The sequence below is a fragment of the Mercurialis annua genome, linkage group LG5 (genome assembly GCF_937616625.2).
Source record: "Mercurialis annua linkage group LG5, ddMerAnnu1.2, whole genome shotgun sequence".
Classification (NCBI taxonomy): Eukaryota; Viridiplantae; Streptophyta; class Magnoliopsida; order Malpighiales; family Euphorbiaceae; genus Mercurialis; species Mercurialis annua.
Window position 1 is genome coordinate 48,309,533 of NC_065574.1, and position 11,935 is coordinate 48,321,467.

Consider the following 11,935-nt stretch of genomic DNA (forward strand, 5'->3'; position numbering starts at 1 on the left):
GTGGGTGACAGCTGGTGATGACGTGGCATGAAGGGGGTACCGAAACGTCGATAGATGCGCACCCCTTTAGAATTTCTCTGCAATGATTTGGGCCTCAGGGATGGGCCTGGTAGCGTCAGAGAAAAGACTGAGTGAAGAACAAGCCCAAAAATAAATGTTTCAAGCTTGTTGGGGGCATTGTTTACACCGGCCCAAATAATTGTTGGATAGGAGCTTCATGTGGGCTTACAAGGGGTTCAGACCCAACGAAAAGTCTTTTAAATTATTGCTTTTTCTTCTTATTAGGAGTTTGTAGCTCAATAGGAGTGATTTACTTTCAGAGTCTTAGTCCTAGTTAAATTAGGAGTCTTGATTATGAGGAGCTATAAATAGCTCAGAGCTTTATTATTTTTGTATCAACAAATCAATCAATCAAAAACCAAGCCCAGTGCTTTCTATCCCGCAATCTCCGGATTGTTTTAATTTAGGAGTAGTTTTCGGTATTAATCTCGCCTGAGTTCTTAACTCCCAGATTATTACTTCTTAGATCACGTGGTTAAGTGTCTTTAACTAAACAAGCCCTGTGAATATCTGCATAGGTTCGTTAAAGTATCAAGTCTCAAACCGATCCCGATTATAAATTCAAAGATTCGAATCCGGAATATTTCCAGGCGAACACTTATAATACAGTCTTATTCTTCTAAAATAACACTTAACTTATTACTATATTTCCCATCTTCTCCACCACCACTCCTCCTCCTCCCACCCACAATTCCTCCACCACAGCCGCGGGAGCTGCCGACGGACGTCACCAACGGGCTACACTCAGTATCTTTCTTGAAACCAATCCAACAGCACCTATATCTACCGTCGCGATCATCATCGTCAATCTTTATAGCCAGACTTGCCTTGACAGCCAAGGCAGCAATTTCTTGAGCAGTAATAGGAGAATCCAGCCAATTTAATGGCAGTTCAAAATAAAGGTGACCTAATTCAAGCTCTTCATCTTCATTAATGGCTAAAACATGATCATTAAAGGCTAAATCATTTGCGTTGCAGATGAAAAAATTAGGGTTTCGTCTCAATATATGTGAAACCCTAACTGGGGATGAAAATTCTTGGAGTCTGCCATGTTCAAGGATAAGTTTTGCGGTATTAAGGGCTAGTGATGTTTTTGGTTGACAAGAGCTGCAAATACCCATCCGTATCTCTTCATTGGGATTTTTTTGAGACCGGCTCTCCTCTAGTATTTTAATTCTTTTTATCTCTACAATTTAATATCATCAATTATAGAGGAAAAAAGATATTATATATTAAAAATAAACTAATAAATAGACAAATGATTACTGAACATTGATTTATTTTTAAAAAATTATCAAATTTTCATTTTTTTACTCAATGAGAGGTTTTTTAATCAAATTGGAGATGTACACACGTGTAGTTTGAGTGACGAATAATTATTCAAAAATTTCCACATGATTTAGATGATAGAAAAGAATTAAATTTTGATAATCTTTTAAAAATAAATCAAAATTCGGTGTTGTTTTTGCAGTAAATTGATATTTTAATAACTTTTTAAAAATAAATCAATACTCAGTATTTTTTTTGAAATAAATTAAATGTTTGATAGTCTTTTAGATATAAATTAATGTCGATTTTTTTTAAAATAAAGTGATAGTTTAATTATAATAACCTACTGTAAGGTCGGATGCCATGAACCTACTAAGTATTTTTTTTGGTAACTAATTAAAGAACGCATAAATTATAAATCTAAAAAATAAATTACTAAGCCTTTTTGACACTTAAAATATTCATCCAACAATATGATCAAAGACAACAAATAAAAGTTAATTGATGGGCTAATAATACATGTAATTAAATACTAGAAAAAGGTGTATTTAAAAAGTTAAGAGACTTTTGACAGTTTAATGCTTCCCCGGTCCGGAATTAAGAGAAAATTTTATTTTATTTGAATAAGTCACCTTTTATCTTTGTTAGGGTCCTGTTTCAATTTTCAAGTGTAATAATAGTCCTAGTTTTTTTCTATTTTTATTTGAATTTTAATAGAAATCTGGATTGTGAATGTTCTGTAACTTTTCTTTTTCAAAATTGTAATTTTTTTGTTTAATCCATCCGGTTTTCAAGTTTTCGCCCTGACTAATCCGGCTTTGACCCGTGTCGCGCATTTGGCATGAGTGAAAATTTTCTGCATTCACAAGACTCGAACCTGAGATCTTGTTTAAACGACACCAAACCGCTTACCACTTGGACCAACTCCCGTTAGTTCAAAATTGTAATTTTAAGTGTGTGTACCATCTTGAATAGTGGGTATTTTATTAGCCTCTTCTTGTGTTTTCTTTTAAAACAGTGTTTGTTCATAAAAGTATATTTAATTATATTTTCTAAATTTTTATGTTGGTCTAAACAGCTTATCTTTTTAAGGCCCGGAGTATAATATATATCAAGAAAGTTTTAATAATTAACTTGCATATAAAATTATTAGATATTATAATATCAATGATGTTGCTATGATATATTTACTAAAATATTGTAATTGTTCAACAATTTTTTTATTGATGAATGGGATAATAGATAAAACCACATTCAACAATATTATAATTTTATCGAATTATTTTAATAAAGAAAGCTATACGCTGAAAAAAAATATGTAGTATTAGTTTCTCCGATGGCTATATCAAGGCTTTCTTTTCCATCATTATGACTTTGCGTTAGTGTTTTCTTATGAATGTATTTTACTGGAACGTCTACATCTTGTGCAGGTACGATCTATAGTTTTATTTTCTTATTAGTATTTTTAAATTGTTTTTATCTCCTGATCTATTTGATAAAATAATGTAGCTTAACAGTAGGAAGATTAATGTCATAATTTCATATCGGAGTTTCAGGTTCAATTTCTCTCTTCATTTTAATAAAAAAACAATTTATACTGGAAATGAAGTACTTAATCTTTCATAAATAAAAAGTACAAAAACTTCATTTTGCTTAATAAAGGGCATGCTTAATTACATAGCTAGACTTGTCTCATTATAAAAGGCTATATACAAATCAATCTAACTTATAATTAAAGCAAAGGTAAAATAACTTTATCCATCCACAACTTTAACGTTTTTGCCAAATATATCACAAATTTTAAATTTTATCAATTTGATACATCTTTTTAAAAAAATTTACCAAATATATCTGCAACTGATATGGAGCTGATATGGCGTGAAGTTGTATATGTCAGATACAATAAATTTTGTACATGTAGACACATCAGCTCAAAAGGAATCATGGATATATTTGACACAGATCGAAAAGATGAAATACCAAACTGACAAGATTTGAATATCGTGGCATATAAAAAAATATTAACATTATGAATAGATAAGTTCGCGTTTTACCGAACAAAAACCTTAATTACTCCCCAACAATCATCAATCTTCCACCATCAGTACCCTCAAGAGCCATCATATTGGACTTACTCCGATCATAAACCATAGGATTTACCCTCTTCAGCCTCCTCCGTTCAATCTTTTCTCCATCACCACTAGTCAGGGCTAAGCTTGCCTTAACGGCCAAGGCAGCCATTTCTTGCGGCTTAAGCCGACAGCTTAGCCAACTTACTGGAAGGGCAAAATAAAGATGATCAGCTTGAAGCTCCTCATCACCATCAACGGCTGAAATATAATCATCATAGTTCATGTCATCGGCTTTGCAGATGAAAATTTTTGGGTTTGCTTTTAGTATTTGTGAAGCTGTAACTGGATTTATGAACTCTTCAAGCTCACCATTTTCGAGGATTAGTTTTGTTGTGGCAATTTCTGGTGATGATTTTTGCTGATTTGAGCTGCAAATACCCATGTTTTTTTGCTCACTTTGTTTAGTGTTAGAATTAGTGCACAGCTATATTTATATATATAATAGACTATAGTGTTATTAATTATTAGAAATATGCTTAGTATAATTAAATATGATTAACTTCAGTAAGTGACTTATTTGACTGGGTTTTTTCATTTGAATCGAGTAGTTAATCATTAGTGGTCTTCATTTCTGTTTTGCACACGTAAACTTTATGTACCTGCCTCTTATCTGATAAAAAAAATGAGTTTTCAGATAGTTTAAAAAAAAATTGAGTTTTCAAATAATAATAATAATATTATTATTATTTCTGTTTCATTTTAATTAATGGAACAAAAATATCTTATTATAAAAGCTTATGTTTCAATAATACATTAACTTAAAATTTGATTTTTTTTCTTTCAAAAAATTAAATTAATATATTACTATAAATTATATTTAGTTAATAAAATATATTTAACCTTTAGCAAAATCTATAATTTAGCTATATTTTTAAAAAAATTCAAAGGCTTATGCCGAAAAGCTAAATTTCTTTAATTTTTTGAAAATTTATCAAAAAAAATTCAAATTTTATAAATTTATCTTAGTTTGACTAATCACTAAAAATTAATCCAATTTTTCAAAATCGATTTAGTATCTTTTAAAATTAATTTATCTAAACTATGTGATATCTCAATAGAAAACTCTTTTTCCCTTAATGTTTTAAATAATTAAACATTCAAAGACCACTTATACACAATTAAATCAATATTAAAAAAATTAGATAGATTTCCAGCGAATCAATCAAATTTGAATATATTTACAATTTTTAAAATGTTTGGATAAATTTTCAAAATGTCAAAAAAAAATTGATTTTTTTAAATAATAATAATCATCTACGACCTTTCAATTTTTGTATAATTTTCATGTAATTCGGATATCTGAAATTGGGAAATTATACAACGCAGCCGTTGTACCATGTCATTCGTTCAACAAGCTAATAGTGTGTTAGTTATATGATTTTTTTAATGATTAAAAAAATTATTGCAAATATTCATTTATTTGTTATTAATATGACATGACACAACCATTATATGAGATAAATACTTCTGAAACTGATATATTAGCGCTACATGTTGTATACAGTATACACCATGTCGTATGACCAAGTTGCATGAAATGGTAATAACATTTAAAAAATCGTGTATGAAATTAAAATAAAAAATAAAAAATTATCAAAAAAAACATAAAATAAAAGTTGCACATGACAATAAAAAAATTAAAATAATATGATTAAATGATAAATGTTACTGAAAGTCATGTAATAGCTAGTTGTTAGCCAATAGCCCCGTAACCTACTTTTTTATGACAAAATCATCGCAATTCCTTTTCGGATTTTTTCTGATCCGTAACATTTTAGGCTTAATTACTTAAAAATCACCCACCTTATAACCTTTTTTCATTTATACTATGATCTAGGAAAATTTTCAATTGTACCATATTTTTGATTTTTATGTTTCATCTCTACCCTAATAAGTTGAATTGACCTATTTTCTTTTCAAAGAGAGTTTAAATTAGTCCTTCATTTTTAACCTATATTCTAATAAAACGTTAATGTTAATCATTTATGTATCTTGTTTTTAATATTTTCATCTTTAAATTAATGAAATAATCAAAAAAATTATTCTTGGGGTACAAATGAAACATAAAAATCGAAAATAGGGTACAATTGAAAATTTTCCTAGGTCGTGGTATAAATGAAAAAAAGTTATAAGGTGAGCGGTTTTTAAGTAATTAGGGCAACATTTTATTACATGAGTAGGTGATTAATTAAACTACTGATAGTTCCTGCCAAATGCAACCTCGAAAAAGCATCAGCAATGTGTGTCCACTACCAGAAATTTTGTATCTAGCAACAAATACTTTTGCAGCTAATTTTTTTTTGCTGCTAAAAAACATTTTACAGCATTAATTTTGAAAGTTATTGCCATTAGTTAAGTTATAGCAGCATTTTACAGAAAATTTTGTTACCAATTACTTAAGGCAATATTTTATTAGCAGCAACATGCCACAAGTTATTTTTGTTGCTATATGTCAATAGTAACGATTTTAGTACTATTAGCAGCAAAAATGTTCGCTGCTAATTCTAATATTTTTTGTAGTGGTCCTTGAACTAATATAACAGTTCATTCTATAAACATTAACTAGGGATGAGCACGTTTCGGTTCGTTTGCAAATGGCCAAAATTAAATCAAGCCATCTCTATAAAATATTGAAACGAAATTTTATTATTTTAGTTTATGGTTATTTTAGTTCGGGAAACCAAAATTTCAGTTCATAGGTATATATATAGGTGGTTGATTGAATGATTGAAATCCTTTTAAAATGGTGCTAAATAAATTATCAAAAAGAGAACGTCTAATCACTCAAAACCCCCCACTTTTAACTCTTTTTGTAAATATATCTCGACGTAGGAATTTTTCCAATTTTACTCTAATTTGACCTTTTATATTTCAATTGTATCTTAAAGTATTAAATTGATCTCTTTTCATTTAAAAAAATGTTTAAAATAATCCTTCATTTTTAACCTATATTTCAATTAGATCCTAGCTTGATGACTACAATTATACAATACTTTGAACTTTTATATTAGTTATTAACCCTAAATAATTTTACTCATACATCACTAGATCTACATGCCTTGTTTACTGTTGGGTACGCTCACACTTGGGCGAACTTAGTCTACAGACTCACTGATTGATTTAAGATTATTCTATCTAATTTAGTTACCAATCCATTAAAAATATACACATGTCATTCCACGCTAAATTCCTTGTCATATTAAAAAAATTGGACCGACCATGCATTCAAAAAGCTTATTATGAATAATTATAATTATATTATTTTGCAATATGTACGTGTATGGACTCCTATTATGTCCAATATTGTACATTCAAACATGTGAATGATTTGTCATATAATATTATAATAATATTAATACCAAAGGAGGAGAAGACCTAATCCAGTTTTGACCCATTGGTCTGTATATTAGGAGTTTCCATAATGAATAATTTAGCGACCCTAATGTTGTCTTTCAAGTTTCAACCATTACCCATCTGCCGGAATTCTTTTTCTGTCTTTAATCTTATTCAAAGATAATCTTTCAGAAAAGAATTAATTAATTTTTAAGTGAAGTATTACTATGAGTTAATTAATTAATACCATGACTGAAATTTGAGCGCAATTTTAATTTAGCTGGTCGGATGATGTGGTGGTATTTGTTGCCCTGCCCATGTGTGACAATAATGCCAAAAATAATGAGTGTTTATTCATGCTAACAGTTGTGTCACGTCATTTTTATAACAAATCAATGCGCATTTGAGATAGAAATTTTTTAATTACTATTTATTTTTTATCATTAAATATTAAAACATGGCTAACGCTCATTAATTTGTTGTATGAATGAAATGGTGTAACCGTTGTGCTGGATAATTATCCCAAAATAATTATTGTCAATCGGGTAGAAATGTTTTTTTAATAAAGCTTAATTCATCTGTGTCCCTGCACTTTTATTTTTTTACACATAAGATTCCTATACTAAAATACTCCATCATTAAATCCATATACTTTCATTTCCATCATTTTAAGATCCTTTTGTTAACCTTCTGTTAGCACGTGTAGTGCACGTGCTGTTAATGAGAATAGAATCAATTTTTATATTTGGATATACACAAATAAGATCCCTGCACTTTTATAATGTTAGGCCTTACACTTTTAATTTATACAAATAGGTCCCTGCACTTTAATTTTATAAAAACGAAGTCCCTATTGTTGTTTTCATAAAAATAAAAATAAAAATCTGAATTTAATTTAATATATATATATATATATATATATATATTGAAAATTTCTATAACTTTTTAATCAACAATATAAGATGTCGATTCAATTTAATTAATATTTTAAAATATTTAAATTAACAATAAGAATATAAATTAAATTAATAAAAATATTATATTTTTTAAAAAATATTTTAACTAAATTGCTTTAAAAGGTATCCTATTTTTTATAAACTTATATTAACGATCACTTTATAAAAATAAATATAATTTAATTATTAGCGTATATATCGTAAATGAGATCCTTGAAATATATTCAAAATTAATTTTTTAAAAATTGAAGGCGACTTAAAAAAATTAGAAATCCGTTCAGGCTTTCATCTTATATGTCTAATCTAGAAATTGAAATAGCTATTTATGTCTTGTAAGCTTGTATAACACACCCATGTTCGACGTCTATTTACATGTGTAAGTGCGACGTTCTTATATTATTTTAAAATAAAAAACCATCAGTATAGAATATCATTTAAATAATTTAATAGAAAAATAATAAAATTAGTTTTGTTTCTATGAGTTAATATTTACTTTTTAAAATAAAAAATATGAATCACTTTTATTTTTAACATAATGAAAAAAATAAATTTATATTTTTTATTTAAAGCTAACTAATAATAATTTAAAAATTTAATAAAATTATATTAACGATCATTTTTATCAAAATAAATATGATTTATGTATTTGAGTATATATCGTATATGAGGTCCTTACTCGAGAAATATCCAAAATTATTTAAAAAAAATTAAAGGCGATATAAGAAATTAGAAATCCATTCGGACCGGACGGGCAAGGCACATTCCTGCAGGGCGGCAGGACATTTTTCCCCGGCAGGACTGATTTCATCGCAACTACCAACTTCAGACAGCCGTAACTTTTTGTACGCAACTCCAAATGACTTGGTTCTTGAGCCATTGAAAAGCTTGAGATGTCTAGTTTATTTTATATGAAGAGCATAAATTCATTAGAGATCTCTAAGTATTCCAAAATATCCAATCAATGGAAAAGGGTCAAATCTGCAAGTCATTCAATGCACCATGCAATTTGTCAATTTTCAAAACTTCATAATCTGAGCTATATAACTCCGAATGCTTTAATTCTTGATTTTTTGGAAAGATTACGATGTCTAAAATAATTCATATGAAGAATACTTTCTCATTTAAGGTCTGGAAGAAGGACAAAACTATCTGTTCATAAACAAGGATCAATTTTATATATTTTTTTCGTTTCTTTAATTTCCTTTGGTTCTTGGTCCATGACTTTCTTGCATAATTAACCTATAAAACATAACCTTTCCAAGCATAATATCTCTCAAAAATAGGAAGAATTACTAATAATCATACTTGGAAAACGTCATACAAAATATGCGTATCAACTTCCGCCTGTATGTCTCCTCTAAAAATGGAAATAGACAGCCCGGACTTGTAAGTTTATATAACATACTCAACTTTGAAGTTAACATATATCAAGATTGACGTCCGTTTAGACCTCTAAGTGTGATGTTTTTATATTATTATTTTTAAAAAATATCGGTATAGAATATTATTTTAATTATTTAAAAAATAATATTAAAAGTAGTTTTATTTCTCTAAGTTAATATTTACTTTTAAAAATTAAAATTAAATTCATTTTTATTTTTTAACATAATAAAAAAAATAAAAAAAAATATTTTTTTATTTAAAGTGAATAATAATAATTTAAATATTTATTAAGAATAATTTAAATATTTAGTAGAATAATTATTAAAAGATATAAATTTTGACATTATTATTTAAATATATTAAACTCACACCCTTTAACACATATAAGTTTTAATATTTTATACTTAATTTTAATTTTATTAAACTAAAAATTAATACATATTTATACACAATATCTATATTTAATAGTGCACGGACATACAATTAAAAAACTTTAAAGTGCAGGGGGCTAAAATTAAAAGAATTAAAAGTGCGTTAATGGTGTCAACACTCGCCTTAATAGAGGGACCTCGGGATGATCGAAATGAAAGTGCATGAATTTAATGATGGGGTATTTTAATGCATTGACATTATGTACAAAAATAAAAATGTGCAGGGACACACAGATGGATTAAGCCTTTAAGAATTGGAATGAATTATTTTAAAAGCTATTAAATAGAAATTTAATTTTTAAGATATTAAACTATATATTTTATGAAATAAAAAAGTTTCTAATTAAATTTTATTAATGTTACCATTTGAACTAAAAAAATTTATCACGGGAATAAAAAAATATAAAATTATAAAATTTATTTTAAATGGATAGTAAATTGGAGTATAACTGAAATGTGATCCTAAGAAATTGATTTTACTTTGCATCATCAAGATACACTTTTGGTCACTTGTCATTCGTCCAATAGTTAGATTTTCTTTTCTTTTATAGTACCACCGACCTCTAAATAGAAATAAAATTTATATCTTATATTTAATTTTAATTAAATTTTATCATTGATTAAATAGTTGTAATTAACTTTCTTTTAGAATCAGTAAAAATATTATTAACTTAACTCAGAAGCAATTATATTTGTGAATGATTCAAGTTATAAATCTAGCATTTTGCGCAAGAACATGTGCAGCTTGATTAACGGATCATCTTACAAAAATAAAACTCAAATTAAGAATTGTTTCGCCAATTTAGCACAATCTTCGGTCAAAATATCCAAATTAGAATTCTTCGAGCTCCAGATTTCCCTAATTACCTCCATAGCATCGGATGCCACCCTTATCTCAGCCTTTAAAGATGAGATGCCGATTCCACAAATGAGCCACAAACTAGGAAACTTGAATTATTGAATATGTGTTTATTCGCAAGAGCCTCCACTATTGAAAGGTAGCCCGAGCACAATCTGTATAGGAAATTCTTGACATGTTGAGGCACACATATCCAAATTTTTCCTCAAATGACAGATGGAACGTGAGATATAGCACATCAGATAGCATTAAAGCAACTCTTAAGTACTGAAAAACGCCCTTTAAATTCAAAAGATCAATACCAGCTATCTCTCGATATTGCGGATGCTCAAAAGAATACTTTGGATACGGTTCGGAACCTGTGAGCTAAATATATCAAAAGTAAAACTATCATCCCAAGCCAAATGATCAACCTCCATAAGGCTAGAAACTAATACCATATAGCTTATATAGCTTATGCTGCCAGCTCAGCAAACAGCGAGCTCATCAAGTCCGTTACAGCTGCACATGCGTTTGGTGCTGATAGAGGGAACATGCGTTTTCTTGTGTTTTAAGTTTCTGTTTTAGCTTGTATAAATAGTTCTTAAGAGCAGTTATTAACATTGTAACAAATATTATGTTGAGATTAATCAATAAAAATTCTCTCAATTTCAAGTTCTTATTATGGTATCAAAGCTGGTTAATCCAGTCTCTATTATTCAAAATCAATCAAATTCTTTGCTTCTTCTTCCTTTAAATTTGCGGTTCAACAATGGTGAATCAACAGAGACTGGAGGATTCTTTTCCAAGCACTTATTTCGTTCATCCAGGTGAAAATCCATCTTTAACTCTTGTTCCTAAGGTTTTATATGGAGGGAATTATCATACATGGATTAGACAAATGAACATGGCATTAATTACTAAAAATAAGTATAAGTTTGTTAATGGATCCATAGTTAAGCATGATGCTAATGATTCTTTGTTTTCTGCTTGGGATCGATGTAATAATCTCGTCATGTCATGGCTTTATAAAGCAGTTTCACCTGCTATTGCTGATAGTGTTGCTAATCTAGATACCGCTCTTGAGATTTGGGAAGATTTGAAAGATAGATTCTCTTTAGGAGATTACTGTCGTATTGAAGATATATTGGAGGAGATATATGCATTAAATCAGAACACAATGAGTGTCACTGATTACTATACATCATTAAAAACTCTTTGGAATGAGCTTTATAACTTGAAATCACCACAGATATGTAAAGTGAGCCTAAATGTTCTAGTGGATTGACTGATTCTCAATATAGAAAGATCCAATGAGCAAGTGATTAAATTTTTAAAAGGATTGAAAGATAAGTTTTCACAACATCAGAACTCGGATTTTAATGAAAGAACATTTACCTTTGATGAACAAGGTTTTTTCAATGGTCAGCCAAAATGAAAGATAGTTGCCTAATGGAAACACAAAAATAACTTCTGATTCTAGTGCATTTATGGCACATATGCCTTATGATTCATAAAGTAGATCAGAGTATG

At 28.5% G+C, this 11,935-nt stretch overlaps 1 protein-coding gene across 1 annotated transcript; it reads right to left on the reverse strand.

Moving 5' to 3' along the window:
* Nucleotides 1-671: 671 nt before the first annotated feature.
* Nucleotides 672-1,249, reverse strand: LOC126681981 (uncharacterized). Its single transcript, XM_050377537.1, has one exon. The coding sequence runs from the start codon at nucleotides 1,179-1,181 to the stop codon at nucleotides 672-674; it is 510 nt and encodes a 169-aa protein (XP_050233494.1). The 5' UTR covers nucleotides 1,182-1,249.
* Nucleotides 1,250-11,935: the final 10,686 nt, after the last annotated feature.

Coding starts and splice junctions, on each gene's coding strand:
- LOC126681981 (XM_050377537.1), bottom strand. CDS start 1,181: ATGGGTATTTGCAGCTCTTGTCAACCAAAAACATCACTAGCCCTTAAT.